Source organism: Dromaius novaehollandiae, chromosome 3 (genome assembly GCF_036370855.1).
Source record: "Dromaius novaehollandiae isolate bDroNov1 chromosome 3, bDroNov1.hap1, whole genome shotgun sequence".
NCBI classification, from domain to species: Eukaryota; Metazoa; Chordata; class Aves; order Casuariiformes; family Dromaiidae; genus Dromaius; species Dromaius novaehollandiae.
In genome coordinates this window covers 70,523,621-70,551,241 of record NC_088100.1, presented here as the reverse complement: position 1 = coordinate 70,551,241, position 27,621 = coordinate 70,523,621, and the positions used below count along the sequence as shown (strand labels likewise).

Here is a 27,621-nt window from a genome sequence, read left to right as displayed (position 1 = left end):
ATTTTAAATATTTTGATGAGTAGTATTTATTATTCACCAATGTATCATTCTAGTCCATTCATAATACAGATATAAATAAACTTTTCCTAAATTTTGTCTTCCTCCAGATAAAACTTACCTATCTGAAGTTTCAGCTTATGTAATGGTTAAAACTTTCCTCATGAAGTTTGAAGCAGAATCAGTGAAGCAATTGGGAAACATAGGGTTTCAAAGTAGGAAGTGATCTCTTTTCTTGCAGATTATTTTCTACTCTCTTACTAAAAATCCAAAATAGATTCGCCAAGCAATTTTTAAGCCTTTCAGTCATCAAAATGATTGAAACATTTGCTAGATTTAGTGGCCATGGAGAACCATCTTCCACTATAATGAGTAATTTTGTTTTTCATGTCTTGATTCAGGCTTCATAAGGGCTTAAAGGTACATACATAAATCTTTGGAGTGCTTACCCAATAGTGTTTTAGTCTCTAGGAAAAAAAAAGAGAGACAAAAATAAAGGGAATGGGGCTGTATAATGAGTGAGTGAAGATGAAGGTAGAAGTCAAGAGTTCCTGCATTATAATCCTGGCTCTGAAAATAGTTTGCAGCAAGATGTAGGCTGGTTTTAAGTTCTTGCTTCTGACTCTTTATTTGTGCTGTGTAAATAGTTTACAAGTTTGTGACAATTAGGATGATTATACAGTGCTTTAAGACATAAATTTAATACAAACTGGAGATGTATCCATTAAAGAATGTAACAAGAAAGGTATCTACACAGGCAAGAGCTAGGAAGTAGAGGATTTAGCCAACATTAATATTTTCATTATTTCCAGTGTGGAGCTCCTGGGGGGGGGAAAAGAAAATGATGTCTATTGTAATTTCAATAATGTAATGGTCCCCTGATAAGTCTGCAGCCCCTTTTAGGCTATCCACGTCCACACCAACCAGGTCACCATCCAGAAGGATTTTTGTTCCCTTGGTGCATCCCATGTCAGGTCTTGCAAGGGAATCTGCTTGTCTGCACCACACTACCAGTTTTCCCCAGACAGCTGAAGAGGTTTAATAAGCAGTGTTCAAGGGTTACGGTGAGAGTCATTTTCAAAAATGCAGTCTATAAAATAATTTCACATGTAGTGTGAGCTCAGCTGTTGTTATTCCCAAATTAGCGACTGCAGTACCTCCATCTGAAAGATCCTTTTCAATATGCAAGTTTGCCACAAGCCTTCAATAAAAGAAAGCGTTTGTCTGGGATGTTTGGATTTTGTTTTTTAATTGAAGATGTTTGTATTAAGTATTTAGCTCAGTAAATGCTAAGAGCACCCTGAAATGAAATGATGATAATGAAAATATCAGCCTAGGGATAAATACTGTGACTGAAAGATTTTTCTCCTCAGGAAGGCCAGCATCATTTATCAAGATGTTGTAAAAAGTATAAGCACCTACAGTTGTCTTTAGGAATTGGCTGGGTGGTTGCAGCAAAACTGTCAGTCCCTTTTAGCAACAGATCTGTCTCTCCACTAAAGACAACTTACCAAACTAAGCTACTGATTTTCCTCCAGCACCCCAAAATTCACAGAATAGAAAGGAGGATTCAGTTCAGTGGATTATACAACCTAAATAGGACTGTATCTACGTGAACAACACTTGCTGCAACAGCAAAGTGAGGGGAAAGGGTGGGGAGGAAAGAAAACAAATGACATGGTTAGCATCCACAACATGGAGTTAGTAATTTTAAATGCTAACTTTGAGTTAGCATATAACTCTTTCTCCAGAAATGAAACTTAGGAGTTCGAAACATGGCCAAATCAAGAAGTGTCAGTGCCCTGATTCAGAAGAGCACAGTACTCTGCACCCACTGCCATTACAAAGCGACAGAGCTGTGAAGCAGCCCGGCATACTCCAGCCCCAAAGAACTAACTCACCACAAACCTTGCAATGTTAAAACAAAAGCCCGCAGCTTTGTGAGCAGACAGTTTCAGACAATGTAAACCTACTGTCCAGATACAAATCACGGATGCCCACGGCTGTCAGGAAGTGTTAAGAGGAATAAATTGCGTCATGGGGGCTGTGTTACTGAGCTCAGAAATGGAAATGGATTTCAAACACGTAAGAAGTGGACCCTATTAAAGTGCAGCTGCTATTCACTGACCTCATTTGCTAGAACAAAAATAAATTAAAAAACATAACACAGACATACATAACAGGAAGGCTTCCCTTGAAGGCCCCAACAGAAGCAACCTGTGTGAAGTTGAAATCAGTGCTGATTTCATGGACCTTAAGCAGCCACAACCACCAGCTGGTAGATGGTCTATTTCAGGACTAGAGCCTCTTCTCAGTCTACCTTTCACTATAAAAAGTTTATAAATGATGCAGTGTCATGCACCTCCTTATTCTCTCACTTTCTGTTGAGGGAAGAAGCTCTTCCTGTACCACCCCTTTCCTCTCCACCTTGTAGAGAGCCTGTACTAAATATGGTTTTGTCTCAACATTGCTGCTGCATCACCATTTCCTGGCATTGAACATCCTGCTTCGAACTAAAGAAACCATCTTCTTCACAGTTTAGAGGTAGACAACCTCATGTGCCTATGCAGGAAGAAAAAGGTGCAAAGAGGGCAGAAAAAGGCTTCTAGGGGAACAGCACGTCTGGCACAAACCACACGTACACATTTGCGATCTGCGCATGAACAAGAGACCCCCAGAAGCCCCTAGCCCGTTTCTGGAAGGTTGCAAGAGGGTGGACTGCACACACTGCATGGGAAGTGAGGAAGCACCTCCCAGAGGCAGGGCAAGAACCTATAAAAACTGCAAACTGTGTGAATAATGGGGAGAAGGAGCCCCGCAGAGTGGCTGCCTGTGCACCAAACTCTGTGCTCGTCGCAGCCGGGCCATGGCCGCCGCCAGGGGAGGGGGGGGGGGGGGGGGCTTGCAACAACTGAAGATCTCGAACGGAGTCAGTGGAACATCATTGGACTCGGAGTGGCGGTAGCTGGTTTCTTTTCTCCTTTCCCAGCTTTCTCTATCTCTTGTTCCCCTCTCCCCTTCACCCTTCCCCCACCTTTTCTTCCCACTTCGTGAAAAATAAAGTTAAGAGGTTGTATGATATTTGACTGGTTATAGCATCTTAATCTCGTCCTTGAGATCGTAACAAAACCCGATATTGGACCGGGACACACCTCCAGATCCAGTTTTGAAAGATCTGCCTGTGGTATTTTAAAGCAGCCACCCTGTTATGGTGAATCAAAGGGTCTAATACAATTATGGGCCACCAAGTCTTACCTTAAGGCATAAATTCCTGAGGCTATTGAGACATCTTCAGTTTGAATAAGCAACTCAGCCCCTCCCTCCCAGGTTATCAGCTACTAGATAGTGGGTAATAAAAGGGCCAGTATTTCCCAGAAGTGCTTCAGGTGAGAAGCTGATACCAAAGGCTGCCTTGTATAGAAACCTCCTTGCTGGCTTTGCTCCTCCAATCCCCTGAGGGAGTTACTACAGTGAAGGAAGATAGAAATAAAATAAAAAGATGGTCTTGACAGTCTGCCTTTCTTCCCCAGCCTCCAGGCTTCTATTTTGGGTTGAATGGTCAAATCCACTGCTTCTTTCATTTCCCAGAAACTGAGGGGAAGGGGATGGCTAGAAGTGCAGCAAGCAGCTGTAATCTTCTGAGAAGAGTCAGCTCTGAGTCACTACTCTCACTGCATCATCACCGCTTAACATATAAGATGACCAACACCTTTCACAAATGACTAATAAATGACCATTACTTCTATTTTAGCCTTTCCCTCTGCCTTTTCACGAGTCTTATTTGTCATGTCAGTACTTCACAAAAATCTTTACAGGCAATCTTAAAAGTGTTTTCTCCTAAAATATTGGTTATACATATTTAATAGAATTAAATTTCAGACAAGGCAGTCCTGCCCCATCAGCACCAGAGCCAAATCCCAGCTGGTGGATCTCTTTCTGTGCTGAGTTGCTCCAGATGGGGCTCTACATGGTGAACACATGGAGGGGCAAGACAACACATGCCTCCATTCCTGCCTGCCCTCCCACATAAACACAGTGACAGGCTTGCCCTCCAAGTGCCTTGGTGTGCCAAAGTGCTGGAGGATTTCTGGGTGGATTGCTAGGACTGCAGCACTTCTTTGAGCAGCAGGTAATAAGCCAGGCAGGAGTATCCTGGGTCTAGATCTGGCTTTCCTGTCACCAGCTGGACTGTGCTGCTCTAGAAAATTTTAGAATTTCTTCTTGCATAGGCAGAAATGCTTTACGATTAGCAGTACAATAGTTGTAAAAAATACCTTTTTAGGGAAGACCAGATATAAACACAGCATTATTAAGGAACCATCTCATAACAATCTTTTGCAGGTCTAGTGACAGTTCTTTGCTGAATTATTCAGAGAGATAACATCTCAGCATATTTCTTAGAATATCACATGTGTTTGCCTGCATTTCTTTTCTGCTTGAAAAAGCCTGTCACTTTCAATAATGTTCTTAATCTTTCAGTGTCATCAGTTAAACTGAATATTCAGTATTTTCCTGTGCAAGAGCATTAAAACAATGGTATCAACATAATTTACTGTGTATAGCCACAATCTATTATATGATTAACACTATGATAGACTCAATTTGACATAACTATCATGGACTTAAATATGCACCTGCTGGCTTTTTAACTCGATAGCAAGAAACACAACATGACCTATCACTTACATCTTTGCAATGCACACATTGCAGGTAATTCACCTCTCACACATAATGAGAAAATACTTTTATTTTCATGGATATTATTCCAGAATTATACTGGCAAAAAAACATAGGAAAAAATCAGGCCCCAAAATTCTTCTCATACAACAGAAATTACCTACACACAATTTGGACTGGATCCTCATATGCTGTAAATCATGTAGATACTTTGATTTACAACACCTGAAAAATCTGTCCCACCAACATAAATAATAGGCTTAAGCTGAGAGGTAAATCCCTGGGAAACTTCAGCTGCTGTGAAATTTATGTGCTGTGTTTTCACATGTAGCAGCTGTGTATTATCAGTCAAAATCTTTAGCTCCAGAATGGGATGGGTTACACTCACACATGGGTAATGCATGGAAAAGTTCACCAAGCAGAGTCATTCTTCAAGCTCTGAGCCTCCTCCTTTCCTTCCCGGCCTGCAGCAGGGAGCCCAGAAAAGAGACTTCCTTTCCTCCCTCTTTGACATTACTCAGGAGCAGAGGTCTTTTTGCCTCACTGACCATCATGAAATATGGCCTCTTACCTCTCTGTTTCCTCCTTTCCAGTATAGGACAGAAACTTTTCTGTCCGTGTGCCTGGAACAAAGTGGAATATAATCCTTTCTATTCAGCTCAGTTATCTGAGGATGTGTATTATTTCAGTACTTTTCTTCCACCATATTTTTTAAGATGTGCACATTTCCTGATAGATGGGTCAGAGCTACAAATATATCATAATTTATTCACTATAATTACTTCTAAAGTTCCTACAATCCATCTATCTAGCAAGTAGGTATACAATCCCTTAGGCAACTACAGAAATCACTTACATAGCTTGCAACATTAGGAATGTGCATAATGCATTTTTACCTCTCCTTTGAACAGGATTCAGTAACCAGAAACCAGAAAATGATGAGACAGCTCTCCACAGACTGCCAGGAGATGTCTTGACATCACAGTCTGTGACTCTCTGTTGTATTTCTTGGATTCCAGGGATTCCTGTTCCTTTACCACTTTAATTAAAGATCTCAGTGCTGCCCAACAATTTCTGGCTCTGCCATAAATGTAATTAAGACTGTGGACCAGATTCTAATGTCTTTAAGATGTCATCATTTCAGTAAAGGGCATTCCCTACTAAAAGCTCAACTGATGGTGTTACCATCAGTGTAGTGGTCCACTACAGCTGCCTTTATAGAAGGAAATTAAAAGTTAGCTGAGAACACTCCTGGGCCCTGGAACACCTTGTCTTCTAAGGTGACAGCCCCATCCTTAGCCTGCACCAGCTAGCTTTGTCACAAACAATTCCTGGGTGCAATTTAAAAGTTAGCACATGAAAGAGATCATCGCCAACAGGTGATCAGCATACAGCTGACTTCTTTTGGAGGCTGGGGGTTGCCAGCATGGGTCTGGGCTGTTCTCTACTCAGTGCCTACAAATGTTCCCCTGACCACTTTTATTTTACCAGCACATGCTTAGTCCACCCATACAACAAAGCAGAACAATTTAGGCTAAACATCATTGGATGGACTTTAAGCTGAGGTGAATTGTTTGCACGAATAGTAGGACTAGGACTGAACACAGGGACTGTTACAACACTCAGCAGATACCCAATAGTTTCTTAGACCACTGTAATACACATTTGACACCAAAAATGTAGCCTATGTTATGAAAACTTGATAGAGTAATAAATATTTCTGGTATGGTGATTATTGTTTCATGACAAATTAAGTACGCACTCTAGTTAGAAAGCCTAAGCTGGGGCAGTTAAGAGCGAGGAACATAGTTCTGTTACATAAAGCCTGAAAAGTGTCTCTTTTTTGAGTAAATGGATGAGTATGCACACATAGTCTGTGTCTGCAATTAATAATATAGCAATGTCATCATGGACAAGTGCATCAATAGATTAAACCACCCCCAAACTCGTTGTAATTCAAAACTGTGGGAGGAGAAGGTCATGCCTCTGTTGAGGGGTTAAAATTAAGAGGAAGATTCATTAACTTTGAATCCAGCTGATGATGCCTGCAAGACTATACCAGGTAATAGCTTTACATTCTTATTAAGACAGGGAGCACTAGAAACCGAAAACTCTTTAAAATAACTTCAGTGCTGCAATATATAAAACTGAACAGTACCAGCTATAAAACAAAGTAGTAATTCAAGAAATATGTAATTTTATAAAAAGCACTTGAGAAATAAAATAGATAAATATGACAACATTTTCTCATCTTGAGCTCTGATATGACCTTTGGAAATCAATGCTAATCAATAGTACAGGAGCACTGTGCTGGAATTTAGCCCAAAATAGGAGCCAAAACATGCATGCATGACAAATATCTGAAGAAAGGTAAAAATTTTTGGTACTTACTTTATTTCAAGACCTTTTCCTCACCTTCCTCTCCTTTAGCAGAGGACCCTTCCTTCACATGCATGCATGGGTAGTGGTATTGTTGTCATCATGGAAACTGTCAGAGGTACATTTATACAGAGTTACATTTATAGCAGTGCAAAGAACACAGATATGAAGTTAGCCAAAAGTTCGATGGTTAAGTTAATATAATGAGAGCAAACCTGAAATCAATGCCAAGTTTAGTACCAGGGATGTGGGGTGGCACCAATAATACTTTTACAGCAAATCTGCCAGCAGAAACGAAAAACATCTGATATCACTGAGCTAGTGCAACTGTTTCTGTAAGGTTGTATCACTGAGGGTTTCCACAAGCTAGGTCTACAGAGACATCCCTTCAAATCACTGAGCTCAAGCTCTGCCTTGGCCCAAGATCAAAAACCATACATGCATATACAAAATATTTATCTGCTTGTTTTTAAATTCCTTCAGACAGTGGGTAATAGCCTGCCTCCTCCCTTCTGCTTTGACGGTTAAGTGCTGACTGGTCTTTTCTTAAAAATGGAAAAAACTGAATGAATTTTAAAATAACAAGCTTTTCAGAAAAATAGTTTCCAGCTTTGCTTCAGAGCGTGGATTTGGCTGATGTGAAATTGTGTGATGGCATTTCCATTGTTGCCTGGGAGAAACCGGCTGGCGTGGCGAAGCTCGGCTGCTGCTTGGCCTCTAACACACCACTTGTGAGAGGGGCTGCAAATAGCATTGGTTCCTGCCAGCCTGCTCCAGTCTGCAGCGAAAGGATCACTCTGCCTCGAGCTGGCCAGCAATAGGGGAGTACAAAGGTGCTTACAATTTTCTTTTCAAGCTCAGCCTCTGTTTGCTCAGAACGTGATTCAGTCCAAGAGGGGAATCAAGCCTTTTATAACTCTCAGCCTTTGGTGAAACTAACAATAAGGGATGTTCAGTTTTCTTGCTTTGAACTTTGTGTAGCAGAGCGCTATCAGATGAGCGCAGGAGACTTGCATATTGAGGGCATGTATGCGAAAATGACTAGAGAGGAGCAAATAACGCTGTGCACATGCTCCGCGTTGCCGTGGATTTCACTGCATTCTCACCAGTGTAAAGAGTGAAAATGGGGAACAATCGGGAACATCCGCATGTGTGCAATACTGGGCTTGTATGTATTTTGTACATAGTTACATGCCTTTTTGGACAGCCCCTGCTGGTTCAGAGCACAGGCAGAAATATTGCAAGTCTGTCTTGAAAGAAAAAAAGCCCCCACAGTCATGCCTTTAGCTGTAGTTACACTGAAGCCTTAAGAGCTACCTGAAGACTATGAAGACTCATTTTATAAGTAAACAGAATCTCCTAGACAATCACTTACTAGTTAAGAAAGGACCAAACTATTGTACATTGGCTCAGGCCTGTTTTGAGTCATATCATATTTACATCACAAGTGTAGATTGGGGAAAGTACTCTGGCAGACCCACAGTAACAAATACCAAACTTCTAGGTTGCAATTTTTTGTTCTGTTTCATCATCATTTTGTAGGGAAATGGACTCTCCAGGGTGCAGAAAGATTTACTAAAACATTTTCTGTGCTGTTGCGAAGTAGTCTTTTTCCTTTGTAGTTGTTCCCCAGTGGTCATTGAGTTAGAGGATCTTTTCAGAGGTCAAGTCTGCTGACTCAGAGAGTCTTAGCTTGAAAGATAGTGAAATATTCTTGAAAGTATTCAGATCTGTCATCGACATCACAGGAATAAGGTGGTGGAAATCAAGAAGCATTATTAAGCAGCAGAGTGTATTAAAATTGTACAGTGTTTTAAAATTACAAATTTTAAGTCACACAGAGCACATAAAGACAAGCAAGTTATTGAGCATGTTCTCTAGTCCCTTCCCTAAATTCTTCCTATTATCTCCCAGATCTACTGAATGATATTCTATGTTTCTTGCACATTATTTAAATTTTGGCTTAAACAGAGATGCTACTTCTACTCTGAATTCAAAATGAACGAGGGTAGTGGAGGTTTAATGCAAAAATGGTGCTGTTGCTATTTTATCTTCCTCAGAGTTAACATTTGTTACCTAGAAAACACATCCAGAGTAGATGGACATTGAAAACAGAAGCAGAGAAGTCTAGTTCTGTATAGCAATTTTGTAGCAGCTGATATGGCAAGGGATACCACAGCATCTCTAAACCAAATTCATATATAGGATATACAGTGCCATTGAGGGCATTTTATCAATGGAAAGAATCTGGCTCTTCACATTTTTCAGCAACACAAATACTGGCTCAACTTACGAAGATTTATGGGTCAATTTCTTGCCCACAGCTTTGTATCTCGGTCTGGCTCTGAGCTTCTTTCAAAGCCCTTAAGGGCAGGCTTAAGGAGAAACCTTTTGGATATGCTTCTTGTTCTGTTAACTTTTAAAAAGATAGACTAATTTTCTGGCCTTGAACAAGTCTTAAAAATGGTAACCAAAATACTTGCTATAACTTCTTTTAATTTCTAAATCTGCATATTTTTACTACCAGGTGTACAACTTGCTACTGGGAAACTGTGGTATGGGTCATGGCCTATAGAGGAACATCATGCTTACACTTACACACCATTTTAAGGTCTGGATTTTTGAGCAGCTAATTTGCATCTTATTGGATTAAACACTTCCCCAGTTATTGCAAGACACATAATAATAACAATACATATTTTCCTTGTAACTCTAGGAGCTCAAGTTAGAATCTGAAAGGCAGTCCAGACTATATCTAGTTTGTATGTTCTTTATGAGAAATAAAGGTATGGCATATATTCTATCTTTTTTTCCTTCACAGTTTTTTGCCACAAGTTTATATAACCTCACCGTTCAACAAATGTGCTTTCAGCGTAGCTCCCACGGTAATTTCTGTTAAATCCTGACTAAAAGAAGATGGTATAGTTTTTCTCCTCTCCCTTTTTCTGAAGGGGTCTAAGGCAAAGAAAAAAGCAAGTAAAAAAAGCTAAAATAGCTTTTAAGATTTTTTTTTATACTTGAAAATATCATTTGTTTTCCACATATTTTTAAAAGTTAGCAATAAACAAATCTTTGAAAGTTATGATTGAATAAGTTAGAGATTTTAAAATAATGTTGAATAACATATACATTCAAATATTGAAAATGGAGCAAAGAATGTCATTTTTAAACTGCAAATCAAAAATAAACTCAAAATTTCAAAAATACTGATATAACCTTCCTACTTATTTCATGATAGTTTATAGAGAATAAAAATAAATATTTTATGCCTAACATACTATCTATGAAGACTGAGTAAATTAGCTGTGATTAAACACACAGTTACATATGCAGAAAACCTCAGAAATGAACAATTCTTTAACTTTATTTCCCTGAAGTTATAAGATGAGCTGGTTTATAATAAAGAATTTCTGTGAATATGTCAATGAAAGCATTCATGAATATTTTTGAACTTTCTGATTTTTATTCAATGATGAGATGATTTCTCTGGAAAAAAAAATCTATTAATTTCAAATCCAGGAAACTAAAACAGATTGGAATGTAGGTGACCACTTTCTCCTTGAAGCTTATAATTCTTCTAAACCCATATTAAGTTATACATTTCATTTATTCAAGACAGACAGAAAAGCAACACAATCCTCCTCACAACAAGCATATTTTACCCTCTGGAGGCCCACTGCACAGCTTTCTCAAGTCACAGTTATTCCTTTCATCAATTTAATTTTTTGCACTCTGAGTGACACCTATGTACTTCAAAACACCACAGTTTTTTGCCTCATTAGCAGTGCTAGAAGTTTATCCTGGATTTATAACGTAAACTTCTGCTTTCATCAACTGCATATGTGATGAATAGATGATAGATTTGGGAGGGCTGTACAAGTAACCATCATCTACCCACAGTAAGAAATTACTTCAAAGGGTGAACTCTGTCTCAGAAAGAAAAATGAGGAACTGTATTACCTGATCTTCACTTGCTCCCAAAGGTGTTTGAGGCATGAGATGAGCCAGGTTTTATCATTAATAGACATCCTTTTTCATATTTTTTATTGATTTAAGTAAACGAGTTTAAAATAGTACTAAATTAAAAAATTAAACCAGCATTGTTTCTTAAGTAGACATGCCTTCACGTTCTGAAAAGGGTTATTTCTTGTTTGGGCACCAAGCATCATAAAACATAAAACACCATTTATTTGCCTTTCATTACTATGAGAAGGTATTTAGATAGGAAAAGACATAGTCCAGAATTTGGAGTCAGAAACTCCAGGCTGTATTTGTAACTGAGCCACTGCATGACCATGGACCAAGCATTTCATATCTCAGTTGTTTTACAACACTCATCTCACTTGCAAAATTCTTTGCAATTTACAGATAGGAAAACATTGCACATGACTTAGTTATTGTTATGTCCTATTCTACACCTGATTTATGTTCCAATAAGCCAAGATCATTTTAAAAACTTCCTCTGAAAAAACGTTGTGTTGTCAATGGTTTTGTTTCATTTAGTGTGAACACTCAGAAAGAAAATTATCCAGCCATCACCTTCAAGAAAAGCTCATGGAGTTCCTGAATGTTAGTTTTCTCCAGTCATAGGTAGGCCAAGAATGAACCTGCAGGTCAGCGAGCTGTATCTCCCAGAAACCAAGCTGTTCGTTGTGCAAGAGTAAGCATTAACTGCCTTACAAATCAGTATTTTTCAAAGTTATTATGATCTAGTACATTACAACAGCTTCTTTCCCTTTAAGTATTTCCAGAGGAAGGACTGCATATGCTCCCCTTTGAGTATTTCCAGAGGAAGGACTGCATATGCTCTGACTTCTTAAAAGATGCACAAGCAGTACCTTTGATTGTAGTTGCCAGAATTTATGAAATTGATATGGAAAAGAATACTCAAAGACCTTTACTTTGCTTCAGTGTCAATGTGTATGATAGGACATCTGAAAGCATTTTTAAGTTAGTCATATTCAAGAGTGGCAAGTAAACATAAACGGACGTGCTGAGTTACTGTCTATTGCAGAAACTCTGTGAAAACCTTGCTTTAGTGAGGATAAAGGTGGTCTGTATGAACAATGACATTCTTCCTCTTGATTGAAACTACTAGTGAAGAGAACCCTTCTTCTGCTGTGATATACGAAATAAAGCAAAAGAGTTATCTTCATCCCATTGAGCAAGTCACTCTTCAGGTTATAATCTACTTAAAAGAGTGCTGAGAAAACTTAAGGATATTATGAGTACTGACATGAAAATGTACTCTGAGTATTAACATGGTATGAATATAAATAGGAATATTTAAAAGTGTATTCCTCAACTATTGCACGGTTGATTTATAACAACGTGCTGGGACTTTGGTACCTGTCTATGGCACCAAGATATCTTGATGTACACAGAGATTTGTAAATCTATCTCTACTTTGATGTGTTTATAATGCATGAATTTCAAAAATGCATACAGCAAACCAACTACATGTGGAGGACTTCTGTGAACATGATTTCAGTCAAACTGAAACACATTCTATGTATTTACTTTTGCACATTTTGGTAGAGCATGAGAGAGAGGGAACAATGAAGAGTTACAGAAAACATTTGGAAGAATAACTAAAAGAAGAAAGTTATTTTTTACCTTTCCTTGCTTAGGTTTAATTTTGTTCTATTATGTGTAGTTTGCTTGTCAGTAAAGACTGTCCAATACTATCAAAGCATGTAAAAGAGCTATTCTGTAAAAACTTTTCTACGCACTCATTTCTCCCAGCTTTTAATATCTGGGTGGGTTAAAAAAACAGTTTCACATGTAAGACAGGAAGAGGGCTAACACTCTAATGTTAAGTTAGCATTTGGTATATTTGGAGGACTAAAGCCTAGATTTATACTCAAAATGCAGAGGTATCTATCAGCTTAAAAAATCTGATCTGTCAGACTCCCTGTCTCCTAGGGTTTTTTGTTTTATTTTTGAAGATATCTCAGAGGCAAATATATGGCAAAAGTTTTTCCTTGTTGGTTGGCCATAGTTTTCAGAATGACAAACTTGATGTTGCTGGAGACCTCTCAAGATATTATGGTAGGAGTCGTATTCAGTATCTCACATTCCTTCCTTCTTTACGGAAAGAAGCTGAGCTTTACATGAAACTTTTTAATTCCAAAATGAATATATTCACAATTGTGTGTAGCATCTTTGCAAGACCATACTAATACCTCAACCTGCCAGTAGGAAAACCACTAAATACATCAAATAAATTATTTGCCAAAAGTTGTATCCGTCAGATCTCTGCAGACTTGTTATCTTGGGTTTGGGGTACTATTTTACTTCATAAGGAGGGATCTGCTTCACAGGAGTCACAGTCACAACTGAGGACAAGCGCAGCAGAGAGCCCAAAGTGCTTGGAGGCAGATTGATGTCTCGCCCACAGAGGAGGCCCTTCCAGGACAGGATTGAGGTATTCAGGCTTGACAGCCTGTAGAAATTTGTACAGATGTGCCTCTGCCATGCCAGTGGTATAGATGAGGGATTTCAGTCCCTGGGTGGCCAAGACGATAACTCTCTGAGGCCTTACGTTTGTATATCATGTACAAATAAATAGTCTATAACTGCTACTTAAGAGATGGGAGGAGATCAGAACAAATATTAACTATCTGCTTTTCCAAAACACTCTCTAAAATGTATGCTGTAAGCCTGTAAATCCTGCAGTATTCTTACTAATTTACTTACCATTAACATACAACATCTTACATTGCCTTTACCCTGCTGCATGAACTTTCCCTACCAGAGTTTACATCATGACCCATTACACAATCATGATGTGCCATAAAGAATGGTAGGGACGTGTGAGCGATGCACAGACTTTCTTGTTTTCATACTGGCACCTGGATTTTTCATCTAGGGGCATAGAAATAAATGTATTGCAGGGAGTAAACATATTATTGTGTTGCCTGGTTTAAGGATTTTTTAGGCAACATAGAGCTTTTTAATTTTAAAACATTATGTATATTTTTACAAGCAGCTGGTGTTTAAAGTGTGTTTGTAAGCAAATTGCAATTGATGTCTTCTCTAGTAATTTGGTACCCTGGGACAGTCTTGAAAATTAGATCTGCATATGACTAACAAAAACTTGTTGTACGATGTAATTAACTCAGCTGAGGTAGACCGTTATAAAATGACACTAAACATAAGAGGTAAGTCTCCGAGGTCTTGTATCATAATGTTTGCTTTATGATTCCTGCCTGAGCAAGCGACCATTTAAGTCCCTTGCAGTAGGTTTCATCACTTTTGCGAAGGTGTACTGCGCACTCTGGTGGAAATAGAGAGAAATGCAGAAACCTAGAGTTTCAAGAGGTAATATTCTTGCCAGTGAAACACAGGCATAGCCGTGTCCACTGTAAGCCTCTCAGCGAGACATAGTAGCCATTTAAAGCAATACCAGAGCATATCAATCAGTACCGTCTTGGTTGGGCTATAAGGTAGCATCAAATGCTACCAAACAACTTTTGCTTTTTAGCCATCAAAAACACTGGCAACCTTAGCGCTGCACAAAGACACCCCCCCACCCCCACCCCCCCGGCCTTGCAGTCTTCCCCAGATGACTTCCCAAACCCTTCCTGCACTCCCCAGAAGTACCAGGGCTCACCCATGCCCCGGCTGTGCCGCCATCCTCTGCAGCCGCCTCCTCAGCCCTGTCCCCAGCCCCACAGTGGCCCCTGTACCACCAGGCCAGTGGTGGGCACCGCTGCCTCCACCAAGGGCAGCAGCACCTCTGGCACCCCCCCAAAAACCTGCGCTGCACTTAGGACGTGGGCAACTGGGGAACAGAGGTTCCCTTGCCCTCCCTGGCTGCGGGTCGCCCTCAGGGCCATGGGGCTGGCCCCTCTGCTGCAGCTGGCCATGGGCTGCAGAGGGCACCGCTCAGGCCCTTGTCCTCCCAGAACTAAATCAACATCTACAGAGTAGTCAGCAAACATGGGTCACTGTATTTTTTTGTATCTTAATTTCTCAAAATATCTCCAAAGCCCTCAGCTTGTTGGGGTGCTGTGCTGAAGTACTCTAAGTGCAGTACCAAATGTAAAAAGCAGAGCAATGCCAAACTTTAACAGACAAACCCTCAGCTGTGAACCATCTCAATGGCTATTATAATCTGCAAAAATAAGTGTTGCTTTATTTGAACCTTTGACTATTTCTGTATGTGCCTGCAGGCTCAAGTAGACCCTTGCTTTTATGTCAGGAAATCAGCACTACGCTTTTCTCTCTCTCTCCCCCCTATTCCTTCCAGGGGATAAACAACTGCAAGGTAAGATTAAAAATGCAGTGAGCCTGACATGCTGATTTGTTCATCCTCAGGTAGAAGACTCCCATTCCAGAAAACTCCCATCTCTGTAATTCCTCATCCTCTGCTCCAAATTTTATATATATTAGAGAGAGAGAATCTTTTCTATCATATGAAATGTATTCCAGAATCGTGCGTGTATCACAGAAACTGCCCATTCCTGCATTCAGTTAATGGGGTTTCAGATCAAGACACCAACTCCCCGCAAGCTCAGCAGAGCCAATGTTGGTATGAGGAAAGACATTGCCTCATGTATTCTTGCTAAGCCTTTTGGATATTTTGCAATTCAGTATATTCAACTTCTGCCAGAAAAGAGAGGTGGTTCATTCCATAGCAGTCACATACATGTTCGTTGAGCATAAGTGAATCAGAAGCACACAGGCAAAGGTCCACTCCCCGCTCACTCCAGACGGGTGCTGTGCAAAGGGTGAGAAGCAATGGTTTTATGAGCCAGCCCTTTACCCCCAGCCTGCCACAGGCCTCTGCAGCTGCCTTGGACTTACAGCTTCACTCTCCACTTGTCATTGCTGGGGCACCAGGACAGCAAAAGAAATGTTTTTAGTGCAGCCAATCACTGTTTGAGGAAAGTATGTGTATCTACCAGCAAGATAGAGCTTTTAGAGAAGGAGCCTGTATTTTATCAAGTGTAGTAAACAATTACATGTTCTACACAAATATTTTTGAAACAAATGTTAGAACCCAAAATTGAATACAGGACTTGGGTTTTGTTCTTTCAAGTACAGATTTAAAGCAATTAACCTTGATAATAGTAACTAGAAGGATAGCTATGTTCAATGCTTACACAATGGACATGGAGGAAATATATTCTTGATGAACTCAGCAAAAAGGAAGTCAATGAATCTGGCTTCATGCAGTGTTTCAAGAGCACCATCTTGTGGCTTTTCCTTTCCAGAACATTTAATTTTTTTAAATCTCTAGGGTACAGCATCATTTCCTCAATGGAGATGTCAGTCTTTGGCTTTAGGTGTGGATTTTTTGAGATGGAGAGGAAAATCTTTTAAACCGTATCAGTCAGGGCAGACAGTACATTTTTACTATGAAATATTCTGACATTTTTGGAGAGTAATAGCTGCCACAACTTTGCATTTTAAACTTCTTGTCAAATAAACTATTCTGTCATTTTAGAACGTAGGTTCTTTGTAATGGAGCCTTCGACTAGTGACAGTATAACTTGATATATACCGAAGTTTTGCCATGTGTCAGAAATAAGCCTCCTCAAAAAATGTCAGATAGATAGATTGTGTGCTATGCTAAGGTGCCAAATGTTGCAAAGCTCAAGCAAGATTGTTTTTCCTCTTTTGATTCTTCCCTGTCTCCGAGCCCTCACAGCACAAAAAGCTGCTGCTGGAGGATAAATTACACTGCTAGGTGCATACAAGCCTGTCCTGTTTTGCAAGTGACTATATTATCAAATTAATCATCACCACCTAACACTTGTCTCCAGCTTTTCTGGTTGCTGAGGTGGGACAGCTGAGATAGTTATCATCTTAACATTTTTCAAAAAGGTACAAACACCTCTTTAAACTGTTCAGGTAGTACCTAAACAGGGATTTTTCAAAATGGCATAGTAAGTGCAAGAGAGAAAACTATTGAGTTTTTGAGTCACTATTGATTTCAGAAAGTCACCTCAGGAGGTAAATCCCTGTCTTTGCCTCCCTTACCAGGGTTAGGACAAAGTTATGGAGTAAGCCATCAGCAGAGTTTTTTGGAACAGGTCAAATGGCTACTAGCTGTGGCAAATTACAGCACAGAGAAGTATCTCTTGCTTCTTACTAATGTAGAATCGTGCTTAGAGATGAGCGAGTAACTGGGACATGTACTCTATTGCCCAGACCAGTTAGGGAACTCTGCCAGTCTGCATGTATTTATCACCCTTATCCTGTAACATCACTCTGGCTGCAAAGGGGGGAGTCTGAAAGCTGTTTGACAACACAGCTATAGCAATTGGGAATGACTTGTCTCTGTATAGCAATTGCTATACTACTCTCTTATGCTAGGTGGAACTCTCATGTTGATTATACATGTAAGGTAGTTTGAAGATAGGCTTAGTACAGACCTTAACATTATTCTGCCTTTACTACTATGTTCCCCCTTGTTAGGAAAGATCAGTTTCTAAGGGGAGAAAAAAAAGCTGTCCATTGCTTTTTCTTCATACAAACTGTTAAGCCTACAAGTGAGTGGTAATAGTTTGCCTTAGGAAATCCAAAACTCAAAATGGTAAATTTGTTAAAGTTTGAAATGCCCACATTTATTTCCAAAACAGGCACAGAAACTTTAATTTAAGATGTATAAAATTCTACAACACTAGTCTAAGGCTGCATGCCTGTGCCACAATTGTAAAAAACAATCTACAGGAAAGGGCAATTCTACTGAACTCACATTAGGATATCTGTGCTATTCAGGACAGAGGAATTTCAGTAGGCACAGAAGAAAATAACCAACTTGTTCACAACATTTTACATATTTGTTCTAGGCCTATGGCTTACTAACAGTCTAATCATAAATAGCAGTAAATCAAGTCACTGGCCACCGGCTATTTTTCATGTCTCACAAGAGATACTATAGATCAATATCCAACAGCTGAGAGCTGTTATCCTCCATAAAAACACCACTCTTTCTGGCCTACAGCATGGGATTGGTTACTGAAATTTTTGTGGCCTAATGAATAAAATAAAGTATAACAGGTTGGAAGACTTTTAGCTTTCACAATTGGATTTTGAGCATTTCTTCCTATAAGTGGACTTAAATAGACCACAGCTGCATGAAATGAAAGTTCTTCATAGTATTCAGTCAGGTTCTTATTTTAAGTCTCAGATTTAAGTTAGTATATTATTAAGTTATCACCTAACGGCAAAACCTTAATGATTCCACACAACTGTTTTACCAGCAGCATCATAACTGAAAAATTAACAAGTGCAGAAAAAGATGCAATGCAGCATTTGATACTGCTCTACCAGAAGTTCAAGGAAGAAGCAACTACTCAAGTAGGACCTACTAGGCTGTCTTCTCAGTCTGTTATTTGCTTACTCTTGATGTAAACAATAAAAATGACTGAAAAAAAATCAGCAGTCATTTTTGACAGCACAATCAGTGCTTTTCTTGAAAACTTGCCCTTCTTTGCCATGGAATACCAAGCACAAGTTTACTGTTAGTGGGTTGGTTCTACAATAGGCCCATAAATTCAGTCCATAGAAAATTTTCCACTCAATGCGCTTGTTCAGAGACTACAGAAATTTCCTACTGAGAGCTTTTAGGTAAGCTGCAGGGTCACGGCATGAGAATGGATTTACACAAAAACAGAAGAGACAATTGGTCTTTGTTAGTCAACATTTTTAAGAATCACATACTGGGAAACAAGCATGAAGAGTAAACTTTTAAGATTATAAACAAAGTCCAGACATCTATCTGTTGAAACCAGTAATTTATTTTCACATTTACAACACAAACACATGAAAATATTTAAAGTGGTATTTACAAATATATACAAATAGTTAAAATATGTCTTATAATTTGGAAAAAATAGCAAACCAAAGGCTTTTTTTTTTTTTTTAGCAATATAGCCAAGATACAGTACTTTTCTCTCTTTTTTTTTTTTTTAAATTGGAAAGGATAGGATCACAATGACCCCTGAATGAGTGAAGAATGAAGGCACGGCAACAAAAGAGTCACATAAGGCAAATCATCAGATAAAATGGTAAACTTTCACATTTTAAAATTAAGGCAAAGCCTCAAAAAATAGTAAAATCTAGAGTCCCCACACAATTTTATGTTAAAATGGACCTCACCCACCTTAAATTTTCACTATAAAAGCTTTAAAAGACTTTTGGAACACCAAGAGCAAACATTTAATTAAAACAAAATTTATGCTTTTCTGTTCTGCTATTCAAAAATTGTTACACATGGAAGGGTACTTGCCAAAGATGACTTTTTTACTTTGTTGAATATTACTGTGGGCAGTTTTTGAAGACTAGAACACTGCAGATAGAAACTGTCAACACTATATTTAAAATGTTATTAGAATCCATATCCAGAGTTTTCTTTTATACTTATTAATTAGTAAGACATTTTAAAATGGATATTTGTGAAAATTCTCAGGAATTTAAACAAGACCAAATATTGCATTATACAATTAACTTTTTTTTGGTTTTTTGAATATAGAATAGCAGGAAGCATTTTCATGTTTGGTTTTCTTCTTGGGTAACTTTTATATCTGAAAGAACTTTTATGGCTTATCTGTCAACTTGTATTAGGACGGATCACAATCGCCGTAGATTCTGTTTGCTTTTCTTAGTCCCGGGAAGTGGCCCTAGCTTAGAGTTTGGTTTCACTGGTTTGCTACTCATGCAGTCACTGGAGCTGTGGTAGCTGCACATGCACTTTGTGCAAAAGTCAAAGCCACAGCTTTCACGATTGCATATTGCTCTGTGTAGATAGGAGTCATACTTTGCAGGTGAGCCACAGTGATGGCAGACTTTAAGGCTTTCAGAATTTTTCAAAGTCTTGGCAGCCTATTGGAAAAGTATAAAGAAAGTCATAAGTGGAAGATAAACACACACCCCAAACATTCCCTGATGTTATTTAACTACCACAGAACACACTGTATATTTTAACTTTTCTCCTACTCTAGAGAAATAAGTTACAAGTTTATTGTAATTCTGTTTTATCAAATTCTGATGAAATTGAACACAAGTAATCAGTCTATAACTGCAGATATTTTCAACTGGATTAGAGGTAACCAATTTAAAATTCTTACTGTTTACACAGCTACAGGTGACTAAAACACTGCATAGACAGATTAAATGCAAAACAGTAAGAAAAGTAACACAGATTTAACTGCTGAATTCTCCAAACCTCACCCAAGGATGGGGATTTAGTTAGCTGCTTTCATTTAAAAGGAGAAAAAAATCTGAACTAAAATTACTGTCAACATTTTCAAAAAGTGATCAGTGAGTTCAAAATCATCAGTTGTGGGGCACTGCCTGAGACACCAGAAATTAAACAATTCCTAAGCTTCTCAAATTAATCATTTTGTGTCAAAAATGGAACCATCCAAAATTATTTGGCATTTGAAAATTATACAGTTGTATATAACAGGTTATATTGCTCAATTGTTAAAAGCAAAATGTTTTTATAATCTAAACACATGCATGGGCATACCGACACACACACACACACACATATATATATATACACTTTCTTATCAGGGCAAGCAAAAATTGAGACTGCTACTTTAGTTTACAGCTGCACTTTCAGATTCGTTACACTACAAAGTACTGTATATTTGTTCTAGAACAGCTTGATCATACTTTCCTGTCTGATTGTCTCTTGTCTGTTTTATAAAGCTTGCTACAAAATGAAAGTCTGTGGCCACTTCTAAACAGACTTTGTATCTTTACCTCACCAATTTGAAAATAAAGATTTTTGAGCTTGAGAGTAAGAACTGCTTTGCTAGTTGGGAATATCCCTTGCTTATTAACAATGACTTTCAGCTGACATTTTTAAAAGTCTTGTAATACCCTTGCAATGTAGGGCTGCACCTAGAGGTGAAAAAATGCTTAAGAAAAATAACAAGGTGAAGGGAAATCCACACTTCCAGTGTTTCTACTTCTACAAAGCAGTGCACCTTGCTGAAATCAGTCTCTAAACCTAATAACTTATCTGTGACAGTTGTGTCCATAGCTCTTTGCTCCATAGCAAAGATTAGAAAATTATAGTCCTTGAATGAAAAAGTCTGTATCTAAAAACTTAGTTATTAGCAGTTGTTGACTAAACAATCTGAATTAAAACTCCAAATCTGGGACACACTTCAAATATATAGTTAAGAAAGCCATTCCAATTTCAGAAATTAACTGAAAAAGCAGCATAACATGAACAGGGGGGATATTCATTTCAGTTTTCAAAACTAACTACTTAGTCTTTGGCTTTTTTGGCCTCAATGCCAAATAATTTTGAAATTGACCATCAGTGTTGAAGGAAAATTGACAGCTTTGGGGGACTGTATATCTAGAAAGCACCAGATTCATCATAAGCCCACAGAAACTAAGAGGAAATGACTAAACTTTTCATGTCTGATCCATGCCAAAATTTAAGAAAAAAAATCACTAAGGCATTTTGATGTTACCTAAGCACTTAGGGGGGGGGAAAATATGTAGAACATCCCAGTGTATTAATACCATGCAGTTAGTTTTTGACAGTTTCTTAAAACTGGCTCAATAAGAAAAAAATCTGGTAGCCATACAAATAAGAATTATAAGCAATTCGAGCTGAAGATACTACTTTTAGAAATATCTTTTATAAGCTGATCATGTGCCTGACAACATGTGAGTAGTTAAAGATGAATGAAAACACCAGTTACCTCAGAAAACTCCATGAGTCTGCTGTGATTCTTGGATGCTTTGGATCTGGTGCCTTTTTTATAAAAGTTATTTGGTGGGGTGGCTTTCTGAACAGAAGCTAAAGCTGCTCGGTAGAGAACATATTCCCTTGTTGCAGCATGTTCTGATGTTTTAATGCCATCCTAATAAAAAGAAAAAACATGAAGAAAACTAAGAGTCAGATCTGTTAACTGTTTATAGAATCTGAAATGACTTTGTTTAGCATGAGTTAACAACTTATCTTTAATTCCTTCTCTGGCTAGAAGATTTCTATTAATTGTCATAGCAGGTAGCATGCTACCGATTTTACCTTAGCTTTCTCAGGAACTACTACTGTATAGAAAAGACCCCTGGTTCAGACCACCAAAACCAATTATCTTCTATTACATAATGAAATTCACTTTCTTATTAACACATCATCATTATTTATACAGAGCATGCAAATTAGTCACTGCAGCGTTTTAAAGCGCAAAGCAAAATTTCTATTTCTTTATGGCGAACAGGAATGCTTACACCTTTCCCTTCTGAGGGGTCAATTCCTCCCCTCCCCTGATCTTGCAAGTTTGCACTTCAAGTTAAACAGAATGCACAGTGGCAGAAGGGGATCAAACTTAACAGGATGAATGCTCATATCAGTGGCGTCCAGCTGTTTCATCCCAGACTAGCATCATGAAGCACTATATAAAATTGAAGCTAGTGACCATATTCTGTGGTAAATTCTCTGCCTGGTTTCATTTCTTTCCATCTCAGGAAAAAAACCACTCCTAGTGTTTTAGAAGAGCCCTGCCTTAATAAGTGTAATGCTAGTGTAGTTGGATCTGCTTTTATCATTTTATACAACAAAAAAGGTGGGCATTAGGTGTAGCTTATATGAAAAGGCTTTTCAATTATCTGTAGCTGACATCACGCTTCAGAAATTGCTGCTGGAAAGCACAAGTAGGAGATCCAAATCTCACTGTTGGCTGGTTAGTGTCTCTTACATTTTCTCCCTTCTGGATAGGTGGCCATGCTGAAGTAAGCAAGCTATCTGCTGAGAGGGTCCATGCCCTACCCAACACGCAGTGCTGGAGCTGATGCTCTTTTTCTTTTGTAATACAGGACATGTGGAAGCTCTTAAGAACATCTACTTGGGTAACCTTTTCAGTCAACCATCTCTGGACTCCAAAAATAGTTAAGGCACTAAAGATAAAGTGATTCGCAATGCTTGAGATTGGGCATCCTAACAGGACAAATTCAAACACTCCAGTGAAACTGTTTTCTACCAGAGATCTCTTTTGTGATTGCTTAAGGCTAGAAGTAGTCTTGAAATAACAAAAAGACACCACTGATTTAGGCTTAAGATATCCAGCAAGTACAAAAACTTACAGAAATGTTTTTCACAGCTTTACTATATGTTTGGAAAGCCCATTTATCTTCATGTAGAATCTTCTTCCATGTTTTGCTGACTTTGGCAACACTGTAATGAAAATACAGACATGTCAGTTACCTTCTGAAAGAGGGAAAAAAAGGTATTATTCAACAGTAGGAACAATTTTGCAGTTAGGTGACAACTTAATAATATACCAACCATTGAGCAAATGTTCCAAGCTTCATATTTAAAATATTTTTAAGCCATCTGATTATGTTTTTGCTTTCCCAATAAAATACCTAGAAGATCAATATACTTACTTTATTAAATCCATCTCATCAAGGTGCCTTAAGATGTTTGCTAATATATGCTTCAGGTTCTTTTGGAAGAGTTCGGCAAGAATGTCTATTCTGTCTAACCCCATTTTCTTTCCAATCAGGTTATGAAGTTCAAACTTTCCCCTAAAAACAATCTTGTCTGCTGCAGTCCAAGACTTGAGATTTCTTTTACCACTTTTTTTCAAAGTTGAGCAAATCAATTCTTCATAATGGATTACTGGCAACAAAGTCTTCTTTGAAAACTGTACTTGGTTTTGGTTCTTCATGAGACAGTGCTTTGGTGTGTCACAGAGATTTCCAGCCAAGGGTATACTATCCTCATATTCTACTGGATCACTGTACTGATTGCTTAACATAGAGGAGTAACCACTGTCATCATTAAATTTACTATTTTCCAGTGCCTCCATTTCATAGACACCTTCACCAAGTCTCTGGGTTACTTGTTTGTTTTCTTTGTTATGTACAGGCCTTCCTTCATCTTTAAGATCTAGATTTCTGGGGACCGCATGGTATGATTCACTAAGGAATACTTTCTGACACTCTTTGGCACAGTCTTTACAAAACCCTTCCTCATAACTCAAGGGGCAGGATTCTTCCAGTCTTGGTTTTTCCATAGCAGACTTTGATGGTGTGAACCCAGAGTGAAGAGAGGTACAATTAAAATCACATTTCATTTTGAAAGAATGGTCAAGGTTTGTTTTCATTATTTTGTTCATATCCTGCAACAACAACAACAGCATTAATAGAAGGCTACATAAACTGCATCACAAAGCCTTTTTTTCCCCTCTTTTTAAGAAATTGTGTCTGTCTTCTGCAACTACGAATTTTAAGCTTTATATAACTGACCCTCTAGTGCCGAACACAGACAACTAAGGATTTGTGTAGCCACACACTAAATCTATGTGAGATCCTCTCAGAACAGGAGGTTTATGCTGCATATAACAGGGCTGAGAAAACTGACTGGATCATGTATATTGTCTCCATTCCCTTAAATATAGATTACTTTTAGGCACACCATTGACTTTACTTCTTGCCCTAAATGCAATCTATATACTCAGGACGTTTGCAGTTCCTGCAAGGGGCACTGGTGAAAGCCATTTCTGAGGCCCGTGAGTGATAGCAGAGTGCCCAGAAAGCTCATGTTGGGATGACCAGGACAGAGCCACCAGAAGGGTTTGTATCCAAGGCCAGAGGCAAGGTTACTGATGCAGCCAGATGTCTTGCAATGGCAGGGGAGAGGGGGGTGGTACAAGCAAATTGTATGCATGCTCGCTTGTACATGTAAATTACAAGGAGAGGCAGACACCATTAAACAATGATTAAGGTGAAATACAGTAACACAGCATGTTTTTAAATAGGTAGAAGAAAAGGACCCTGGGACTGACAGAGATGGGGAAACAGTTTTTCTTGACCAAATTCTTTCCCCTCCCCCCAAGTCTGGGGCTATCTATATTAACAATTGTGGGGGGATGGGGAAACGCTGAAGGGGAAGAGGAAGCCATCCCTGTTGTATTAAATGTAAGGAAAAGTAATTTTCAATGTACCTTTACAATCTGAATGCAAAATAAGCTTCCTCATTTGAACAAGTATTTTAGGAGACTTAAGCATTTTCAATAGTTTTGGAAAAAGTAGAAGAGAAATGGAGGCATTTCATGTATGCTCCAGAGAAAAAGTCCCTTCTTACCGATACTGGATAGAATAATGGAGCAAATACATTTAGCTTTTTGTTCACTGTGGGTAAGACACAGGGGATAGGTGTAACACCTTCTCCCCTTTCCCTCCCAGCACTTGGGAGCTGTGAGCAGGGGAGCTACTGGGCTGAATCCGTTTAGAATTAGAAATTAACCCCCCACCTCTACCCCGTGTTTTTGAGGTACCGCAGTTACAGCAGAAGCCTCAACCCTCTTTTGACGAAATGTACTGAGCTGCAGGGGCTTTGCGCTGTCAGGCTGCTCCCGCCCAGCGCTCAAGATGGCCCGGGTCCAAGGCAGGTAGACAAGCTTCGCGGGCCCTGCCAGCCCCGGGGCCACCAGAAACCGCGCTCCGTGGCTGCGGGCTCTCCGCTTTCCCTCGCATTTGAGGCTTTCCCCCCAAAATGGTGGCCGCGGGGCGGGCAGGAGCGCGCCGGGGGGATGCCGCCCTCCCGGCGGCGTGGCCCGCCGGGCGGGAGACGGCGCTGCGCGCCGCCGCCTCGACCGCCGCCCGCCGGCAGCATCGGCGCCCCCCGGCCGCGGCGGCCCGGCCAGGCGGCCCCGGGGCAGGGGAATGGCGGCGGGGCGGCCCCACACGACCCGGGCGGCGGGGCCAGGCGCTCCCCGCCGGCGCCCATGCGCCGCGGACCCGTCCCGCCGGCGGGATCGCTGCCGGCCGGGCTGCGGAGAGCGAAGACGCCCTCACTGCGCCTCCCCCCGAGCCGCTCGCCTCCCCGCACGGCGCCGGCGGCGGCCACCCGGCGCCCCACGAGTCCCGGCCCCCAAGGGCGCCTTCCGCGGTGGTCCGCGCGCCGCGCAGCCCTCCGCGCCCGCACTGCGGCAGGGCAGCCTGCAGCCGACGGGCCTCCCTGGCCCGGCCCTGCACGATTCGACTTGGCTCGGCCCGGCCCAATTCGGCCCGGCACGCCGCCCGCTCTCACCTGCATAGCTCCAGCCGCCACAGCCCGTGGGCAGTGAGTGCGCGGCCGCCCTTGCCGGGTACTTTTAAAAACTTTGAATTTGGTATCCAAAATCGCGGCGGCCAATGGGGCGCCGCCGGCGGGGGCGGCGCGGCCAATGGGAGGCGGGCAGGAGGCGGGGGCCAATCCGCGGCGCCGCGGGCGGGCGGAGCCGGCCCCGCTCACATTTTCCCTCCTCGGCCGGCGAGGAGCGAGGCTAGTGGCCGCGGCGGTGGCGCGCGCGCGCTCCGCGAAGGGGGCGGAACGCGGGAGACCGCGGGGGCGGGGCCGGGGCCTCTGCCGCCCGCGGCGCCCCGCGCTGTCAGCGGCCGCCCGCGGTGGGGCCGCCCCTCGTTGCCGCAGCCCCCGGGAAGCCGGCCCGCACTTACCCCTGTGCCGGCTGCCCCGGCGCGGCGAGCCGCCCCCGGCGGCCGCAGCCCCATCCCGCGGCGGCGAGGCGTGTGCTGGCGGTCCTCCCCGGAGCAGCACAGGCGCTACTGTAAAAGAAAAGAAGAAACCCCATTGCCCCCGCTGTCGTGGACCCGGCGCTGCCCCTTTTGCAAACGCCCGTCCGTGTTCCTCCGGCGGGCCCCAGCTATTTCACAAAGCTCCTCGGAACAATGTGCGTGATCGTATTTATTCCTGTAACTGCATCTTGCCTGCAAAGTGCTCGGTGGAGAAATGGCTCACAAAGAATGCAGGTTTAATGGTGGAAAGTGGTAACAGGGCAGAAGAAACTTCTAAACTCACACTGAACATATGTATGATCTGCCAGGCAGCCACTAGCAAGCAGTGCCAGTTTCTGATCCATTCCTGCAACTGCCTTCTCCCGTTTCTTTGTATATGATTAATCTCTTACTCAGTTTATCTAAAAGAATGAATTAATTCTGCGTTACTGGTATAAGACACACATTTAAGTGCTACCTGATGCCTACCTATACTTACATTTATTTTCAGATCAATATGTTTGGGATAGACAGATCATTTTTCTGCACACTCAGTGTCAATACCACCATTTGTTAAGTGTGGTGGTGGATCATACACCTAGATTCCCCTCCATGGCTGGAAGGCAGTTCTGTTAATGCTCTCAAGAAATTTATTTCTTTTTAAGTATAACCAACATTAATTCTTAGCAGATCAAGGAGAGAATTCTCTGGAAGCTAAGCAAACTGAACGTAAGTAGAGGAGGTATCCCACCACACCTGAAAACACAATCTTCTCACAGTTCAAGAAGGTTCCGTTATTTGTGAAGCCACAGCTTTGTGAGAAAATAAATCTTTCATTAAAACGAATACAGAGCAAAAAACAGTCTTCAAGTCCTTAAGGAGTAAAGCTTGCCAGGAGGTACTGTTAATCCTATGGTCAAAGGGCTGGATTCACAGGACAAGTCAAGGTAAAGAAGTCCACCTTGTACAACACTGTCAGATGAGAGTTTTGGGATACCTCTGTCAGCCTCCTGCCAGAATCATGTCACGATGTCAGCTTTTCTCACACTGATCCAAGCATGGCCACTTGCTAAGCGATAAAGC

At 40.7% G+C, this 27,621-nt stretch overlaps 1 protein-coding gene across 1 annotated transcript; it reads right to left on the bottom strand.

The window, feature by feature from the left end:
• Positions 1 to 18,786: 18,786 nt before the first annotated feature.
• On the bottom strand, positions 18,787 to 26,177 carry FBXO5 (F-box protein 5). The gene is made up of 5 exons (XM_026122210.2): positions 26,075 to 26,177; positions 23,425 to 24,161; positions 23,122 to 23,212; positions 21,738 to 21,899; positions 18,787 to 19,890 (listed from the first exon to the last, which is right to left on the bottom strand). The coding sequence occupies exons 1-5, from the start codon at positions 26,078 to 26,080 to the stop codon at positions 19,639 to 19,641; spliced, it is 1,248 nt and encodes a 415-aa protein (XP_025977995.1). The 5' UTR covers positions 26,081 to 26,177; the 3' UTR covers positions 18,787 to 19,638.
• Between the last annotated feature and the right edge of the window lie 1,444 nt (positions 26,178 to 27,621).